The sequence below is a fragment of the Oncorhynchus mykiss genome, chromosome 25 (genome assembly GCF_057628025.1).
Source record: "Oncorhynchus mykiss isolate SJ-2025 chromosome 25, ASM5762802v1, whole genome shotgun sequence".
In the NCBI taxonomy this organism is placed as follows: Eukaryota; Metazoa; Chordata; class Actinopteri; order Salmoniformes; family Salmonidae; genus Oncorhynchus; species Oncorhynchus mykiss.
Genome location: NC_143046.1, coordinates 19,262,696 through 19,282,458, shown reverse-complemented (window position 1 = coordinate 19,282,458; position 19,763 = coordinate 19,262,696). Strand labels below are relative to the sequence as shown.

Sequence of the window (19,763 nt, the reverse complement as noted above, 5' to 3'; positions counted from 1 at the left end):
AAAATAAACTGTTGGATAACAAAACAAATGATGTATTTTGATGTCCAAAAATGTTATGGTGTGACGAATGATATAAATATAATTAGGTGTGATTTGACCTATTGGATACATTGAGGAGTGGCATGAACTCTTGTTGATTGTCCAGCAGGTGGCGGTAGTACTCAATATTATGCTTGGGTTTGTGTTCACTAGCTAGCTAACGTTACATGTCAACAGAAGGCATCAGGAGACAGGAAGCTATTCGTCACTGGCTAACTAGTTGGCTTTGCTAACGTTACTGTTTGCTGACTGGTGTACATTCTGAATTTGACATATAGTTGGAAATGTTACTTATGTAGCTAAGCACTTTTTTATTTTTCAGTCGGTCTGCAACACTCAGCCAGTTAGCTTACCCGAGTTGCCTAGCTAGCTAGCATTAGCTGGCTTGGTAAGTAGCTAGTTTGTTAATCGCCTTTACTACAAGCTACAATTTCTGTCACTGTGTGTACGTCGTCAAATGATCATAACATGAATGTGTCAACGTGAATGTAGCCAGCTATTTCCACGAGCCAATGCAGTCCTATGTTATTGCCTCTTTCTTTCTGAATTAACTCTGGTGATTGTGGTTGTGCCTAGCTAGCTAATAATACGGCCATTGTAAGGTAAATCACAACTTTGTTGGGCAGTCATCAGCTGTAACAACTGTGAATACTTGTGACTTGTTGTTTGACCCACATGTTGTTTGTTTATTGTGGTTTGACTGTTTTAGGATTCTTTTCACAATGTACTCGCAATTCTGCTTGTTTCTGCCAGTTGTACAATGTCTTGTTGAAGTAAAAAAATATATATATATATTTCTCATCATACGAACATATGTTGTGCACCTGTCATTGCAGACGTACATAGCTATCTATAGTTGTAAACAGTCTGTGTTGTCTGTTCCATGTTTAGATTGCAGCGGAATCAATCATGATGAGTCCGACCCAATGGGATCTGCCCCCGGAGCTGTGCTGCCGGCCCATGGCCTTTGTGGCCCTGACTGGGCTGGATGTAACTTATAACGCCATCCATAGGGCAATATGGGATGCCTTCTGTGCCAACAGGAGGGCCGACAGGGTCCCCATCTCATTCAAGGTCCTTCCAGGAGACCATGAATACCCAAAATGTAGGACTAAAGTAAGTGCTGCTTGATGAGGTTACCCACTTACACCATTTGTTCCCAAACACAAACATTTGGGCGTATACACTAAAGCACAACGGTAGCAAAACTATGTGCAATGGAAAACGTAAACAAGCGATCAGATAGTAGACGAGGCTACCTTCCCGTTTCAACCTGTATTCTTCAGTTTCATGCCTACAAGTGAATACGACCCTGTTGTTTTTTTCTCAGAGAACTTCCTATGAGTGGTACATCCCCAAAGGGATCTTGAAGACAGGCTGGATGAACAAGCACCTGAACCTGGTGCCTGCCTTGCTGGTGCTGTTCTATGAGCTGGACTGGGATGATGCAGTTTGGAAGGAGAAGCAGTCTGAGTGTGCCACTAAAGTAGAGATAGTCAGGTACTGTAGTACTACTCCTCTTTACTGGTCATCAATGAAGATCTATAGTGGGTTTGTTGAGTTGAAGGAATGTATATCATGAATATGTCATGTCATTCACAGAACAAGCCTTCAAGGAAGAAACACCAAGGTTGCAGTTGTTTTAATTCAGAAGAAAACCCCTCTTCCTCCAGGTAATTGCATCTACAGTTATACAGATCATAGATGTTGATTGTACTGTTAGGTTTTATGATCAACAGCCACAATATTACATCTGTAGGACTGACAACCATGTCAGTACTGTAGAGATTGTATTGTGTCATGCAATGTATGTTTAGGCTGCATACTTGGACTCTGACTGAATTTGTGCTGCTGCTGTCTGCCAAGGTGAGGACCTGGTGGCTTCAGAGAGGGCTGCTTCCCTGTGCAATGCCTGTGACCTGTCTGGGAAGTCTCTCTTCGTCCTCCCTCACACTGATCACCTCGTGGGCTACATCATCAGGTAAGTAATTCCTCTTGGTGGGACCTGGGACCCTGTTAATTGAAATTGATTATAGGTGACTACCTCATGAAGCTGTTTGCAAGAATGCCAAGAGTGTGCAAAGCTGTCATCAAGGCAAAGGGTGGCTACTTTGAAGAATCTCAAATATAAAATATATTTTGATTTGTTTAACACTTTTTTGGTTACTACATGAGTCCATATGTATTATTTCATAGTTGTGATGTCTTCACTATTATTCTACAATGTAGAAAATAGTCCAAATAAAGAAAAACCCTTGAATGAATAGGTGTCCAAACTTTTGACTGGTACTGTAGGTATTCACCTGCTTTGTAGAAAATGCCCAGAACATGGTCAAAAGAAGCCAAACTGAGTAGGCGTGTTGAAACATTTGACTGGTGTTGTATGTTACCCTTATCACGAAGCCTCCCTAGTATGTGTTATGTACTTATTTTCAGGCTGGAAAATGCGTTCTATGAGCATGCACAGACCTACTATTACACAGAGATTAGGAGGGTCAAATCCCACAAAGAGTTCCTCAACAAAACAACCCATCAGGTGAGACATGACAGAAATAATGTGTAGGTTTTCCTGGTTCCCCATAATCTCCACCACCACTATGTTAATCAATGACTCCTCCAAGTCTCTCTGTGTCATTTTTATTTTGATGACTTAATTTGCAGCTAAGCTAATGCTGGTTATATCACTGCAATGTCATCAACTGGTGCATGTTGTTGTTGCAGTTGCTGTTTGTGAGACACCAGTTTAAGATTGCATTCTTCAGTGAGCTCAAGCAAGACACACAGAATTCCCTAAAGTAAGTTCAACACAGCTCTACTGGCGTGTGTGTGTGTGTGTGTATATATATATATATATATATGATTGGTCTTACAATGCAGCTCTCTAGTGCTGTCTGTCTGTCTGACACATCATTAGTACTGTTTCTGATGCAGGTACTACAGGACTGCCTACAGCCTTGTACATGAGCTGAGAACCCACGAGACCAACATGCTGGAGATAAAGACCATGGCTGGATTCATAAACTACAAGGTGCTTTTGGATCATAATTAACTGGAATGCAGACATTGCGCTCCCAACATATAGACTGTGCTGTATACCCTGTTGAGTTACATGTGTAACAGAAAACCTCTTTTCAGATCTGTCGACTATGCTTCCAACACAACACACCTTTGGATGCCATTGCTCAGTTCAGGAAGCATATTGATCTGTGCAAGAAGAAGATTGGTAGTGCAGAGCTGGCATTTGAGCACACAGCATGGATGTCCAAACAGTAAGAAGTCAATACCCACTTCCCTACCATTCTTCCCTACCATTCTTCCCTGATGCCATCCTTGATAATAACCCATCTCCACCCATTTCCTCACTCCCAGGTTCCAGTCTTTTGGTGACCTGTTTGATGAGGCGATCAAGCTGGGTCTGACGGCCATCCAGACTCAGAACCCTGGCTTCTACTACCAGCAGGCTGCCTACTACGCCCAGGAACGCAAGCAGCAAGCAACTCACCTGTGTGCCCATGAGGTACAGCAATGCATGTGTGACTCAGACAGCTGTCTTTCACAAGACTGCAGAAGCTTGAGAGGGGAAAAATTTATATAGAGCCACTATTGCTGCACTTCCAACTGAGACTTACCTCATACCGGTGTGCCTCAAGGGTTTTATGTTAATGTCAGCGTTAATGTAATTAACAGAACCTCTGCATCATCAAGACAGTAGTTTTGTGAGAAGGTGTTAGAGTTCACAGTTAGCCATTGTTATGTAAATGACAGCGGGAAGTACCAGGGGCCTGGCTTTGTCCCCAAGTGAGAGCAGGGCCTCTGCAGCCGTATGGCCTAGTGAGACACTGGTGCTGGCCCATGTAGATGGAAACAGAAAAGTCTGAGCCTTTTGGGTAAAACAGTGGGGGAGATCTCAGATGGAAACTCAACATATGAGTATATAATGTGTAATGTATGGCATTGATATGGGCTAATATTTTTGTTGATGTCTGCATCGTAGATTCTTCATGCAGTGCAATCATTCTAGTTTACACACAGCACAACAATCGCGTCAGAAGGCCTCTATGCCCCCTCATGGCATCCCCACCCATGACCGTTATCACATGTTGTGACGGACCGTCACTGTATTTCCCTTTCGCAGGCCAGTGTGAGCTACCCCACCCCAGACCACCTGGAGACGCCCAGCGGAGCTCTGGACTTCTATGGGCAGAGAGCCTGGAGACAGGGCCACCAGAGTGAGTATGCCCATCTCAACACTAATCTTTCAGCACTAAAAGTAGCTTTTACAGTGGGGCAAAAAACTATTTAGTCAGCCACCAATTGTGCAAGTTCTCCCACTTAAGATGAGAGAGGCCTGTAATTTATCATAGGTACACTTAAACTATGACAGACAAAATTAGAAAAAAATCCAGAAAATCACATTGTAGGATTTTTTATGAATTTATTTGCAAATTATGGTGGAAAATAAGTATTTGGTCAATAACAAAAGTTTATCTCAATACTATGTTATATACCCTTTGTTGGCAATGACAGAGGTCAAACATTTTTTGTAATTCTTCACAAGGTTTTCACACACTGTTGCTGGTATTTTGGCCCATTCCTCCATGCAGATCTCCTCTATAGCAGTGATGTTTTGGGGCTGTTGTTGGGCAACACGGACTTTCAACTCCCTCCAAAGATTTTCTATGGGGTTGAGATCTGGAGACTGGCTAGGCCACTCCAGGACCTTGAAATGCTTTGGGATCATTGTCATGCTGAAAGACCCAGCCACGTTTCATCTTCAATGCCCTTGCTGATGGAAGGAGGTTTTCACTCAAAATCTCACGATACATGGCCCCATTCATTCTTTCCTTTACACGGATCAGTCATCCTGGTCCCTTTGCAGAAAAACAGCCCCAAAGCATGATGTTTCCACCCCCATGCTTCACAGTAGGTATGGTGTTCTTTGGATGCAACTCAGCATTCTTTGTCCTCCAAACACGACGAGTTGAGTTTTTACCAAAAAGTTACATTTTGGTTTCATCTGACCATATGCCATTCTCCCAATCTTCTTCTGGACCATCCAAATTATCTCTAGCAAACTTCAGACGGGCCTGGACATGTACTGGCTTAAGCAGGGGGACACGTCTGGCACTGCAGGATTTGAGTCCCTGGCGGCGTAGTGTGTTACTGATGGTAGGCTTTGTTACTTTGGTCCCAGCTCTCTGCAGGTCATTCACTAGGTCCCCCCGTGTGGTTCTGGGATTTTTGCTCACCGTTCTTGTGATCATTTTGACCCCACGGGGTGAGATCTTGCGTAGAGCCCCAGATCGAGGGAGATTATCAGTGGTCTTGTATGTCTTCCATTTCCTAATAATTGCTCCCACAGTTGATTTCTTCAAACCAAGCTGCTTACCTATTGCAGATTCAGTCTTCCCAGCCTGGTCAGGGCTACAATTTTGTTTCTGGTGTCCTTTGACAGCTCTTTGGTCTTGGCCATAGTGGAGTTTGGAGTGTGACTGTTTGAGGTTGTGGACAGGTGTCTTTTATACTGATAACAAGTTCAAACAGGTGCCATTAATACAGGTAACGAGTGGAGGACAGAGGAGCCTCTTAAAGAAGAAGTTACAGGTCTGTGAGAGCCAGAAATCTTGCTTGTTTGTAGGTGACCAAATACTTATTTTCCACCATAATTTGCAAATAAATTCATAAAAAATCCTATAATGTGATTTTCTGGATTTTTTTCCTAATTTTGTCTGTCATAGTTGAAGTGTACCTATGATGAAAATTACAGGCCTCTCATCTTTTTAAGTGGGAGAACTTGCACAATTGGTGGCTGACTAAATACTTTTTTGCCCCACTGTATGTGTTTAGACTTGTGTGTACAGCTCAAATCAAATGTTATTTGTCACATGCGCCAAATACAACAGGTGTAGTAGACCTTACAGTGAAATGCTTCCTTACAAGCCCTTAACCAAACATGCAGTTTTAAGAAAAATACAGGCGTTTAAACCAAGCATGCTGTTTTGATCAGTCTCTCAGTTTCTAAATATTGATTGAAATGTCTTATTTTGTATTTACAGGTATCGATCCCCCACACATGGAGAAGGAGAAAGGAGGGATCCTGGCGCTGCAAATGAAGGAGAAGGATGTTCCCCACTCCGTTAGTCCACATTCACTCACTCATTCAGCACGACACAGCCTGTTCTACTAACGCTGAAGCCTCTTTCAGTGCATGAAGGCTACATTGCTACACAGGGTTGGGCTTGCGCAGTTCATGAGTGTAGACCTAATAATAGGTTAATGGATAGCAAGCTCTCACCCTCATGGTAAATTGTGGAAGAAGGCCATGTCAGGTTTTCAGGTCAAAGGAGGTTCAGTTTTATGGTGTATGATGGTGAATAAAACCACTAAGCAGATCAAAAGTGAATTCTGGATTTGGATGATACTGCAACATTACAAACTGAAATGACCGATTTGCTCCATGAACAGTGAGGATGGAATATTTATTAACAGCGTTACCATATTGCCAGGTCTGTTGTTCAGTGGACGTTCATTTGAAAGGCCAAAGTTTCTACTCCGTAAACAGAAGGTTCAGTCTTGTGGCATCCTTCACTAGTGATGTAGAGCAGTATCTGGTAATATATGATTCACTTTTAGTAAGAATACCATGAGAACCGCACCGGAGTTTTCTGCAAAATACTGATTCTTCTTGGTTTAACTTGGTTTATTAAGCCAAAAGTGTGTAAGAGAGAGTCTCCCATTGTTCTGTTTGCTGTATTACAGGAGCTAATCATTGCTCTGCTCAGCAACGCTGTGGCTCAGTTCAAGAAATACAAGTGTCCTCGGATGAAGAGCCACCTGAGTGAGTTTTACCCTGAGCTGAAGGGGAACAGTGCATTTGGAGCATATTGTTACCATAAGCATCACTTTTGTGTGCGTCTACATGTACTTGTCAAAGTTTGTCTGTCTGTCTCCAGTGGTGCAGATGGGAGAGGAGTACAACCATGCCAAGGACTACACCAAAGCACTGAAGTAAGCCTGACTCAGCAGACACAGTGGGACAAAAGTAAAATGTGTTACTAAGTCAATTAGAGTATAATAACAAATCCCCACCGTCATTGGGCGCAAGCCTGACTTCCAGAAAATTACTGGACCAATTGCAACCATTGATGGCGACTAGATTATCGGCAACGGATTTCCTGTTATACCATAAACAGGCGCTAAAATCACTTGCACAGCTGATCTCAATTGCAACCAAATCGGCCATCGATTTACCTCTCCCTAAGTGAATCTCGGTGTTTACTCTTAGTCCTGTTTGCATCAAACATTTGTCAAGAAATTTCTCCCTCTTTTGGGTATTATCATCGGAACTATTGAGTCCTGCAATTTGAGGAGACTAAGGGCAATTTGTCTATTTGACAATCATTCTGTACAATTGATATAAAGTATTTAATTTCCTTGTTTACTATGGAAAATCTACTATGGCAAGGTAGCTTACCCTACACATTTTATGAATGGAAAAAATCATGGTGTAGGATACATCTATCGCTTCCAATTTATGTATCCATTAATGTTTTTTTACTTTCTGAACTGTAGGCAACACATTTGAAACAAAATTATAATTGTTTTTTTAATCAAATAATATTGTATTCTAATAAAGCTATTTTAAAGTTGCACCTATGATATTATAATTGTTAAAGTAAGGTATTTTAAAGCTTTAAAAAACACAACAACAGACATATAGCATACAGTTTTCTCTCTACGTCATTGTGATGAGCTTGTTCATGGTTAAGCTGGTAGTGAAGAGTAACATTTCCTATGTTGTGTGGATGGCAGAGATTATTTCTTTATTTGTAGAACAGTGTGATGACACTGAGTAGTGAACCTTTGTATATGTTCCTACAGGACTACAGTAAGGAGGCCAGTAGAGCTACTGTGGCATATTAACTCGCTATTATTTTGGCAGTCAAAGCTGAAATATTCTAAATGTGATTAGATTGAATAATTACAAGTTTTGGATAAGAGAATCATTGTGAAACTTACCTACCTATGTTGGTCTGTGTGTCTATATGCAGACTGCTGGACTATGTGATGTGTGACTACCGTACAGAGCGCTGGTGGAGCCTGCTCACCTCCATCCTCAGCACAGCGCTACGGTGCTCCTACCTGATGGCCCACATCAAGGACTACATCACCTACTCCATGGAGCTGGTCGGACGAGGTACAGGATGGTATAGTACAGGACACTCTTCAGCTGCACCCAGCTCTCCCCAGATGACATTTTCTGCTTCTATGGGCTACTTAGTCAGTTTAATATGTTGCTTATTTACAATGTTCAGTTTGTTTAGAGCCTGGCCATCACCTTATCAACAGCTGCAGAAGTCCATCGTCATTTACATTTTTCCTTAAGTTCCCTTTTGTCCATTTCTCCAGCTTCTACTCTACGGGAGGAGCAGAAATCCAGGATTGAGAAGAATCTCATCAAGGTCCTGATGGTGAGTTGAAGAAATGGCACCCGTCACATCACCCGATGTTCATGTGACTGTGTAGCCCCTGTTCTGTGGATGTTAACGCTGAGCCTGTGTTCATAGAACGAGGTCCCAGAGGCAGAGCCAGATTGTGACCAGGCCTCAGCCAAGGCTGCCCAGGCCCTGTGGAGCGACCGCATGTCTCTGGCTGGCAGCAATGAGTTCACCATCGAGGTGCAGGACTACGTACCCTTTGGTTAGTACACTTCTACAGTATACCTACCGAGATCATACAATTATGCATCAAGATTTTAAACGATACAAGAGAGATTCTGTGAACAGCTACCTAACATATACCACACATTTGTCTTTCCAGTCCAGTGCAAGGCCAAATTCCTGTCCCCTAGTTTCCACGTGGATGACCCAGTCCAGCTGCATGTCTACCTGAGGGCTGACTGCCCTCACCCTGTCCGCTTCTCTAAACTGTGTGTCAGCCTCAGCAACCAGGTACAGACCCACTACATAACTCTACTACCCCACCACAATCCATGCAGGTACAACCACTCTCTGTTGACTCGGACTCTCTGGTGGCTCTCTGTCCTTCTTCAGGAGTATAACCAGTTGTGTGTGGTAGAGGAGCCGTGTAAGTCTCAGGATATCCTAGAGGCCTCCAGTCAAGAGAACATGTGCCTGGTCCCTGGCAAGACACGCATATACAGCTTCAAGTTTGTGGCTAAAACTGAGGATGTGGGGAAGAAGATAGAGGTAAGGGAAAGTGTGTCACTCAGGGTGTCCTACACTGTGCTGTACTGGCATAGTAGACACAGATTTAACATAACCAAGAGAGATGAAGAGCATCACCTTTTTACCTGTGATCTATCTTATGGATTTGTGCACACTGTGTGTTTAGCTTTGTGTGTTTAACTTTGTGTGTGTGTGTGTGTGTGTGTGTGTTAGATCACAGCGGTGGACCTAATGCTGGGCAGTGATAACGGCCGCTGCGTCTTCCTCAACTGGCGAGGCGGGGGAGGAGATGCTGCCTCGTCCCACGAAGCTCTGCTGGCGGCCAGGTCCTTTAAGAGCAGGGGGCGTGTCCCAGAGCAGCATGTGGAATGGGACACCGTGTCTATCCAGGCCAGCACCATGTGAGTCTCCATAGTGTTCACTTTAGTCACACTATGTCACTGATTTACAAGATCCATGTATGACATGCTTCACTGTCTGCACACCAAGGTACAGAGACATTTTCCATAATGCACTGCAACATTTCAAGTAACGGGAGCTGTGATGCTGTACCATGCCATTGTGTGTATCGCATTGTTTACTAAATCTCTGGTTCAACTAACCAGTTACAACTAAGGTAATTAGCTCACAGCATAGAGGAAAATGTCGTCCTCAGTTTTTTCATACTGTCATAAGTTCAAAACATAGTTGAGTTGGTAACAGACGGTGCGTCATCCTAATCTGACAATGTGTTTTGTTCTTCAGGATAATCTCTCGCATTCCCAAGATCTCTGTTCAGCTGAGTCATGAGCCCCCTGCTCTGAACAACGAGATGTACCGCATCACTGTCTCCATCCAGTCCAACGAGGAGACAGTGACCAAAGACGTCAAACTCACTGCCGGACTCAAACCAGGTAGGCAGCATTACACCAGAACTGTTTGACACAGCACAGGATCAAATCAAATTGTATTAGTCACATGCGCCGAATACACAGGTGTAGACCTTACAGTGAAATGCTTACTTACGAGCCCCTAACCAACAATGCAGTTTCAAAAAAATACAGATAAGAATAAGAAATAAAATAAAAAAGTAATTCAAGAGCAGCAGTAAAATAACAATATCAAAACTATGTACAGGGGGGTACTGATACAGAGTCAATTTGCAGTGGCACAGGTTATTTGAGGTAGTATGTACATGTAGGTAGAGTTATTAAAGTGAATATGCATAGATGACAACAGAGAGTAGCAGTGGTGTAAAGAGGAGGTGAGAGGGGGTGCACTGCAAATAGTCTGGGTAGCCATTTGACTAGATGTTCAGGAGTGTTATGGCTTGGGGGTAGAAGCTGTTTAGAAGCCTCTTGGACCTAGACTTGGCACTCCGGTACCAGGGTAGCAGAGAGAACAGTCTTTGACAATTTGTAGGGCCTTCCTCTGACACCGCCTGGTATAGAGGTCCTGGATGGCAGGAAGCTTGGCCCTAGGGATGTACTGGGCCGTTCGCACTACCCTCTGTAGTGCCTTGCAATCGGAGGCTGAGCAGTTGCCATACCAGGCAGTGATGCAACCAGGCAGGATGATCTCGATGGTGCAGCTGTGGAACCTTTTGAGGATCTGAGGACCCATGACAAATCTTTTCAGCCTCCTGAGGGGGAATAGGTTTTGTCATGTCCTCTTCACGAATGTCTTTGTGTGTTTAGACCATGTTAGTTTGTTGATGTGGACACCAAGGAACCTGAAGCTCTCAAACTGCTCCACTGCAGCCGAGTCGATGAGAATGGTGGCGTGCTCGGGCCTCTTTTTCCTGTAGTTCACAACTTCAGAAACTGCTTGACACAGGATAGAACCCTGGAAACAGACTTCTCAGAATGGGGTTTAAATGGGAAATCTGTTTAAGGAATTCTATTTCTATGGACCTTACAGCATTGGGAAAACACTGACATACATTGGTTAGGTATCACAAGGTTTGATATTTGTCCCACCACCTTAAGGTCAGGATGCAAACCTCACACAGTCCACCCATGTGACCCTGAACGGTTTGGAGATGTGTGACGAATCCCATCCTGCACTGCTTCCAGACATTGCCATTGGAGACCTCCAGCCGGGAGAAAAGGTACATCCCCCACCCACCCTCAGGCCTGCACAACCTCACTGTCCATCATGAAAAAAAGCATGGCCAATGGAGAATCTCCATTAATATAGCTTTTTGGGCTAGGACTAGGCTTCATCTGTGTCTGGGAAACCGGCCCCCCTTGTTTTGCTGAGATCTCTTGAGGGACATCAGCAGTGTGTTTGTACTAATCGTTCTCTATTGAACAGGTTGAGAAGTGTCTGTATGTTCGCTGTGTCACCACTGGAGCCAGAATCTTCCTGTTCCATGTTGCCTATGCCTTGAGCACCAAGGTGGAGGGCAAAGACATCACCTGCAGGTGTCACAAAGTGAGTTTGTGCACTGAAACCTCACTCATTGCTAGTTTCAGTATTTGTGACTTTTGTGATTTGTGTCCATAAATATGTATGAAATTAACTGTTTGTTGACCATAGCTTTCTTTTTTGTAGGATGAAACCGTTACCATAGAAACCGTTGTTCCATTTGAAGTTGCTGTGAAGTTTGTATCCACGAAGGTTTAACTTATTTTCCCTCTATTGATGTTGTTGGCATTGTTGTGCAAATGTAGTTTTGAGTGCTGTTTTAATGGGGTTTTGAGTGCTGTTTTAATGGGGTTTTGAGTGCTGTTTTAATGGTGTTTTGGGCGCAGTTTTAATGGTGTTTTGGGCGCAGTTTTAATGTGGTGTTTGAATGTAGTTTTGAGTGCAGTTTTTTTGTTCAATGTTGGTAAGTCAGTGCTTGTCAGTGCAGCGACTTCAGTGATAATGGATCATGTTGTGTTTCAGTTTGAGCACCTGGATAGAGTGTATGTGGACATCCCCTTTCTGCTGATGACAGACATCCTGAGTGCGTCCCCTTGGCCTCTCCACCTCGTGACCAGCCAGCTGCAGCTGGCCCCCACCATGGCTGCCATGGACCAGCCCCAGTCCCAGGTGGAGCATGGTATGACACCACCGTCTCTATGGTCGCGTCCCAGTTGGCACCCTATTCCCTCTGAAGTGCCCTATGGACCATGGTCAAAAGTAGTGCACTATATAGGGAATTTGGGATGCACACTAAAGCTCCCTCTGACATAGCTCTGCAGGGGAAGCCTCAACATCTCCCATCTAAGACCATATATTCTAATGACCCCAGTCGTTGTAGTTTCAGTGTGTGTTAGTAGTTTGTAGCATAGAAACACACCCGAGTTCCTTGTAGCCTAACCTTCAGGTTTGGTTGTTGTTTTCCACCAGTGGTGCTGCAGACAGGGGAATGTGCCAGCGAGTGTTTCAGCCTTCAGTGTCCCCCTGTGCTCAACGGGACGAGCAGTGTGGCGTCTGGACAGTACCTCATCTCCTGGAAGAGGTATGTCTGCTTGACTCCAGCCGGCCATTCTCCTGTTCTCTTCTCTGACATTTCTCCTCCTGTCAAGCACAATGGAAAATTCACAAGGTCAAGACATTTTCTTTTCCTGAAGCTTTAACTCATTACATTTGGATTGCTATTTCAGGAAATCTTGGTGTGCAGATGCACCTGTTGTGACGACTGTTACCACCCTCCCCCATGTGATGGTGGAGACCATTCCTCTATATGTTCATGCAGGTACAGCATGTCTTGATCTGAATTATGTATTATTTTCACAGTTGAGTCTAAAAATATATGTTGAATATGTCTGTTTTCCAGTTTTTCTGTCCCATTCAGATGTACATAACAATGGTTCCCTGTGTTTGGTGGTTACAGAGCTGCCGTCGTTTGGAAGGGTGCGGGAGTCTATGCCAGTGAGGTACCACATCCAGAACCGGACGGGGCTGGTCCAGGACGTGGAGATGTCTGTGGAACCCAGTGATGCCTTCATGTTCTCTGGCCTCAAGCAGGTAGGTCTCTGCAACATGCCCCCTCCCCCCCTTGGTAAACACATCAAACGAACTGTAAAGTAGCACAAACATATTACTCACTGGCTTTAACTGCAACCGTCATTTGGTGTTTATTTCTGTGCAACTCAGCGACGACTCCACTACGAGCCTGATACAATCTTGAGTACTATTGTGAGATTCCATACAGCCTGAGACAAATTGAGTACAGGACAGTACAATAGTTACACGCAGACAACTCTCTACTACACTCCTTATTGTTGTCAGTTCAACATGCAAGCCCAGGGTACAACATAACTGAGTGCCAGAGTTCGACTTGACACTGGTCTGTTTTGAGGCTGGAGTTTCCACCATTATTTGTATTCCAATTTAAACTGCTGCCTAACAACACATGTAGTAGAGAACCGATGGTTTTCATTCAGAATAAGACTAGAATAGACCATACCATTTGAGGCCCCATGCGGTCTCCAGTCTCTTGCTCTACATGCCCTTAGTGTCACGGTGTTTCCCCAGGTGCGTCTGAGGATCCTGCCTGGAGCGGAGCAGGAGATGTTGTATAACTTCTACCCTCTGATGGCAGGGTACCAGAACCTTCCCCAGCTCAACATCAGCCTGCTGCGCTTCCCTGCCGTGTCCGGACAGCTGCTTCGACGCTTCCTCCCCTCACGCATCTTTGTCAAGGTACACTTACAGTGCCTTGCGAAAGTATTCGGCCCCCTTGAACTTTGCGACCTTTTGCCACATTTCAGGCTTCAAACATAAAGATATAAAACTGTATTTTTTTGTGAAGAATCAACAACAAGTGGGACACAATCATGAAGTGGAACGACATTTATTGGATATTTCAAACTTTTTTAACAAATCAAAAACTGAAAAATTGGGCGTGCAAAATTATTCAGCCTCCTTAAGTTAATACTTTGTAGCGCCACCTTTTGCTGCGATTACAGCTGTAAGTCGCTTGGGGTATGTCTCTATCAGTTTTGCACATCGAGAGACTGACATTTTTTCCCATTCCTCCTTGCAAAACAGCTCGAGCTCAGTGAGGTTGGATGGAGAGCATTTGTGAACAGCAGTTTTCAGTTCTTTCCACAGATTCTCGATTGAATTCAGGTCTGGACTTTGACTTGGCCATTCTAACACCTGGATATGTTTATTTTTGAACCATTCCATTGTAGATTTTGCTTTATGTTTTGGATCATTATCTTGTTGGAAGACAAATCTCCGTCCCAGTCTCAGGTCTTTTGCAGACTCCATCAGGTTTTCTTCCAGAATGGTCCTGTATTTGGCTCCATCCATCTTCCCATCAAGTTCAACCATCTTCCCTGTCCCTGCTGAAGAAAAGCAGGCCCAAACCATGATGCTGCCACCACCATGTTTGACAGTGGGGATGGTGTGTTCAGCTGTGTTGCTTTTACGCCAAACATAACGTTTTGCATTGTTGCCAAAAAGTTCAATTTTGGTTTCATCTGACCAGAGCACCTTCTTCCACATGTTTGGTGTGTCTCCCAGGTGGCTTGTGGCAAACTTTAAACAACACTTTTTATGGATATCTTTAAGAAATGGCTTTCTTCTTGCCACTCTTCCATAAAGGCCAGATTTGTGCAATATACGACTGATTGTTGTCCTATGGACAGAGTCTCCCACCTCAGCTGTAGATCTCTGCAGTTCATCCAGAGTGATCATGGGCCTCTTGGCTGCATCTCTGATCAGTCTTCTCCTTGTATGAGCTGAAAGTTTAGAGGGACGGCCAGGTCTTGGTAGATTTGCAGTGGTCTGATACTCCTTCCATTTCAATATTATCGCTTGCACAGTGCTCCTTGGGATGTTTAAAGCTTGGGAAGTATTTTTGTATCCAAATCCGGCTTTAAACTTCTTCACAACAGTATCTCGGACCTGCCTGGTGTGTTCCTTGTTCTTCATGATGCTCTCTGCGCTTTTAACGGACCTCTGAGACTATCACAGTGCAGGTGCATTTATACGGAGACTTGATTACACACAGGTGGATTGTATTTATAATCATTAGTCATTTAGGTCAACATTGGATCATTCAGAGATCCTCACTGAACTTCTGGAGAGAGTTTGCTGCACTGAAAGTAAGGGGCTGAATAATTTTGCACGCCCAATTTTTCAGTTTTTGATTTGTTAAAAAAGTGTAAAATATCCAATAAATATCGTTCCACTTCATGACTGTGTCCCACTTGTTGTTGATTCTTCACAAAAAAAATACAGTTTTATATCTTTATGTTTGAAGCCTGAAATGTGGCAAAAGGTCGCAAAGTTCAAGGGGGCCGAATACTTTCGCAAGGCACTGTAGCTTAGAACCCAAATAAATCAAATGAGGGGACTTCTTGTCTATTCATTCTAATTCTATGTTAACAGCCACTAGGCTCTTTCTAACCACATGGCATATTCTGTAGATACATCTCAGTGTTAGCTGCAGCGATGTTAACTGACAGTAATATTGAAACATATTTACATAGAATACAGTTGCAAAATTAACCAACTTAAACTCGAAATTCACCTTCCATCAACCAGTGAAGTGTTGATATAATTATGTTTGAGTAGACTGTGTAGTGCAAAATCAGTAAACTATCCTAATACTTTAAAAATATATATATATTTCAGCCCCAGGGCCGACAAGCAGAAGATGCCTCCATTGCAGCGGCTTGAGATCCATAACAAGACCCCACCCCTAAGTGAATACTAGTTTACCTGAAACACATCTCTCACCTATTGGGCTCAACTGGAAAATGTTGTACCACAGATGCATTCACTTTTTGACCTCCTGTAAATCACGCTTTTAAAAGGATGCTCTGTGCATTAACTACAATAGTTTACTTTATAATCTTGATTGATCCGTAACTGATTAATATTGTAGCTTGCTGATCTAAAACCTTAGGCTTTTGTTATCATGTCATGTAGCTGTTACACAAGGTGTGTTTGTAAATTCACTCTGGCTATTTACTCGGATTTCAGAGCACTCTTGTCTTAGTGTGCCAGAGCGCAGAATAACTGATGGATTTCTGAACGAGCAACACACACTGAATATGATCAGTGTCAGTAAACGTAGACAAAAAGTATAGTTAAATTGTTGCCAGCAGTAAGTTCGTCACCAACACTCTGGATAACATGAAAGCCTAACCAGCTCTGTTAGGGTGAGTAAAATAGTCAGTTAGGTGTTAGGCGTTTTTTTTTGTGTCTGGAAGTACCTAGCAAGCTAGCCAACTTCAGCCAGTTAGCTTGGATGCTTGCCATTGTGAGGTCAGAATGCTCGGCTCATCCCTACTCCTCGCTAGAGCAGAGCATCCAATGTGCACTCTGAACGCTCCGAGAGCGAAACGCTCTGAATTTACGAATAGTGCGCACTCTGGCACTCCAGTGAATTTACTAACACACCCACAGTAATTGCCCTCACATTTTACTTGATCAATGATGCAGTTCCTCATTAATCTTCAAACTAAAACATTTGGGTGAGTTATGATTGTGTGTGTCACTGACTGTCAAATGTAATGAATACAGTATAACCAAGACGGCATAGTATTAAAGGTTTTTGTGAAGATTGTACAGCCTCTCAAATGCCTTCTTTTAACTTGAACCAACTGTAATGATGTGATGTCATCAGGCCTGCCCTTGAATTCAAAGTTCAGTGATGTTTCAGCATTTAGACAGGTTAAATCCAACTCTGCTGTGGGTGATCCTTTCTACTTTTCCTGAGAACAGTCAGGTAGCAGGTGATGGCTAGTGGTTCAAGTAGTATTTAACAGAGTTGGAGTCAATTCAGGAAATATACTGAAGTTCCAGTTCTCTTAAATGCTTTTCAATGAGGAATTAGAATTTGGTTTAGTTTCTAAATTGACTGGAATTGAAATGGAATTCACCCCAACCCTGGTATCTGATTTATGGGGAATGAGACTCATCATGGGATAAGTAAAAGATTTGCTTCCATCTGCCAATTTATTGGTGTGCCATTGGAAGTTCCCACCTTCAACAATGTTTGGAGTATTTGCTCAGTGGTAATGTGGAAGCAGGTATCACACATTGAGAAGAATGGTTGCAATATTGCAGGGATCAACAACAGACAGTCAGTGGACGATGTAATTTGACACCCAAAGTTTTCTGGGCAAATTGTCTTTATACAGTACCAGTCAAAAGTTTGGACACCTCATTCCAGGAATTTTCTTTATTTTTTTTTACAAATTTCTACACTGTAGGAAAGTAGTGAACACATCAAAACTATGAAATAACACATGGATTCATGTAAAAAAAAAAAAGTGTTAATATATTTTGATTATATAAGTAGCCACCCTTTGCCTTGACAGCTTTGCATATTTCCCTGATCTCTGGAAATGTCTGCATTATCATTCTCACGTTGTGCCTTTCCACAGTGGAATCTGGTGTGTGACGATGCATGGATTGCTCCTTTCACCATAACACTATTATTTTTGAGAGTGCTATCCGGATTTCTTATGTCTGGAATTATTTATTTTTTATTGAACCTTTTATTGAACTAGGCAAGTCAGTTAAGAGCAAATTCTTATTTACAATGGCGGCCTACCCCGGCCAACTCTGTGCCAATTGTGCACCGCCTTATGGGACTCCTAATCACGGCCGGATGTGATGCAGCCCAAACCCAGGACCTCATACAGGTGAAGGTGTGTGTTCTCAGTCTGATCTTCTAGGGTATCATTAGAACTGTCTACATGATGTGACTTGTCGAACTGGATCTACTGAGCAAACATAATGCCACAATATGCAGCTTAAATGAGGAACCATTTAGACATGTTGAGACATATTCAATTATACAGTTTGATGTTAGGGAATGTTTACTACATCAGTTCAAAGTACAGATTTAGGATCTTAATTTGAGCCAATTTGCTACAGCAGGAAAATAATCCTGCAGCAACAGGAAATGTGAATTATAATTAATGGACATTTTTTGTTACAACAAATCAAGTCTGAAATTTTAAGGTGGAAATAAACTTTAGAAGCCTTTTTAAACCTCGAATACACTACAAGTTTGCATTTCCTGCTGTAAAGGAAAATTCTAAGCAACAAGAGAGTAATCAAATGAAGATCCTACATCTAAAGTGAAAACTATATGAAGGATTTATTTTTTTATTACTTGTCCAAAGAAACATGAAATGTTTGTCAAACTGGCTAAACTCAGGAAATAGATTGTTTTTAGTTTCAGACAGAAACACTGTTGTTCTGCTGGGATGGACATTAAAATCTCAAAGGCACTTACCCTTTGGGCAAGTCAAGAGCACATTGTTAGAACTGTCAGGTAAGTGCAGTTGAGTGTCAGACAGTAGAGGTCAAGATTTTTGCCTTCAGCAAAAATGGCCATCTTGCGTTAAGCATACTGAGATGTCAGATAAGATTTGTGCCTTTGTAGGCAAGTGACCAAAGGGCAAGTGCCTTTGAGATTTTAATGTCCATCCTGTCAGAAACTAAAAACACTCTACTGCCTGGGTATAGCCAGTTTCACAAACTTTTTGCGATTCTTTGGATAAGTAAATTATTTGGTATGTTTGCTAAGGGGATTGGTCAAAAGCAGCAATCCGTATCTCCTAAGATGGCAGAAAAATTTGTCCATCATAAAGAAATTGATGTCTCAAAAGACAAAGTTGGCCACTGCAGGCCAAGTGAGGGCTCGCATCAATTAGAACTATCAAATCAAATCAAATTGATTTATATAGCCCTTCGTACATCAGCTGATATCTCAAAGTGCTGTACAGAAACCCAGCCTAAAACCCCAAACAGCAAGCAATGCAGGTGTAGAAGTACGGTGGCTAGGAAAAACTCCCTAGAAAGTCCAAAACCTAGGAAGAAACCTAGAGAGGAAGCCAAGCTATGTGGGGTGGCCAGTCCTCTTCTGGCTGTGCCGGGTGGAGATTATAACAGAACATGGCCAAGATGTTCAAATGTTCATAAATGACCAGCATGGTCAAATAATAATAATCACAGGCAGAACAGTTGAAACTGGAGCAGCAGCACTGCCAGGTGGACTGGCAAGGAGTCATCATGCCAGGTAGTCATGAGGCATGGTCCTAGGGCTCAGGTCCTCCGAGAGAGCGAAAGAAAGAGAGAATTAGAGAGAGCATACTTAAATTCACACAGGACACCGGATAGGACAGGAGAAGTACTCCAGATATAACAAACTGACCCTAGCTCCCCGACACAAACTACTGCAGCATAAATACTGGAGGCTGAGACAAGAGGGGTCAGGAGACACTGTGGCCCTATCCGATGATACCCTCGGACAGGGCCAAACAGGAAGGATATAACCCCACCCACTTTGCCAAAGCACAGCCCCCACACCACTAGAGGGATATCTTGAACCACCAACTTACCATCCTGAGACAAGGCCGAGTATAGCCCACAAAGATCTCCGCCACGGCACAACGCAAGGGGGGGCGCCAACCTAGACAGGAAGATCACATCAGTGACTCAACCCACTCAAGTGACACACCCCTCCTAGGGACAGCATGAAAGTGCACCAGTAAGCCAGTGACTCAGCCCCTTTAATAGGGTTAGAGGCAGAGAATCCCAGTGGAAAGAGGGGAACCGGCCAGGCAGAGACAGCAAGGGCGGTTCGTT

The 19,763-nt window shown here is 43.2% G+C and overlaps 2 protein-coding genes across 7 annotated transcripts in view; one reads left to right on the top strand and one right to left on the bottom strand.

The window, feature by feature from the left end:
• Positions 1–102: 102 nt before the first annotated feature.
• Positions 103–16,725, top strand: trappc11 (trafficking protein particle complex subunit 11). The gene is made up of 30 exons (XM_021583524.3): positions 103–427; positions 931–1,155; positions 1,370–1,539; positions 1,642–1,712; positions 1,906–2,020; positions 2,476–2,575; positions 2,761–2,834; positions 2,971–3,067; positions 3,175–3,308; positions 3,409–3,556; positions 4,175–4,268; positions 6,096–6,175; positions 6,799–6,877; positions 6,993–7,047; positions 8,091–8,236; positions 8,449–8,510; positions 8,607–8,739; positions 8,860–8,990; positions 9,093–9,248; positions 9,441–9,628; positions 9,972–10,120; positions 11,195–11,316; positions 11,523–11,642; positions 11,763–11,828; positions 12,099–12,255; positions 12,546–12,657; positions 12,803–12,894; positions 13,033–13,166; positions 13,677–13,844; positions 15,789–16,725. Exons 2-30 carry the CDS (start codon positions 949–951, stop codon positions 15,831–15,833), a joined length of 3,405 nt encoding a protein of 1,134 aa, XP_021439199.2. The 5' UTR covers positions 103–427; positions 931–948; the 3' UTR covers positions 15,834–16,725.
• LOC149971555 (uncharacterized) overlaps positions 10,157–19,763 on the bottom strand; it is a 62,194-nt gene continuing 52,587 nt past the window's right edge. For 4 of the 6 annotated variants that reach the window (XR_016491816.1, XR_016491815.1, XR_016491814.1 and 1 more), the window contains 2 exons: positions 19,517–19,587; positions 15,785–19,227 (listed from right to left, as the gene is read on the bottom strand). The gene's annotated coding sequence lies outside the window, so the exon portion shown is untranslated. Of the gene's footprint in view, positions 12,717–15,784; positions 19,228–19,516; positions 19,588–19,763 lie in introns of those variants that run through there. The other 2 variants (XR_016491818.1, XR_016491817.1) reach the window with 1 other exon arrangement.

Excerpts from the sequence above, each read along its gene's own strand:
- trappc11 (XM_021583524.3), top strand. The coding sequence starts at position 949 with ATGATGAGTCCGACCCAATGGGATCTGCCCCCGGAGCTGTGCTGCCGG. Across the intron at positions 8,237-8,448 it reads CATGGAGCTGGTCGGACGAG|CTTCTACTCTACGGGAGGAG; the intron begins GTACAGGATGGT and ends CCATTTCTCCAG. Across the intron at positions 8,991-9,092 it reads GTGTCAGCCTCAGCAACCAG|GAGTATAACCAGTTGTGTGT; the intron begins GTACAGACCCAC and ends GTCCTTCTTCAG.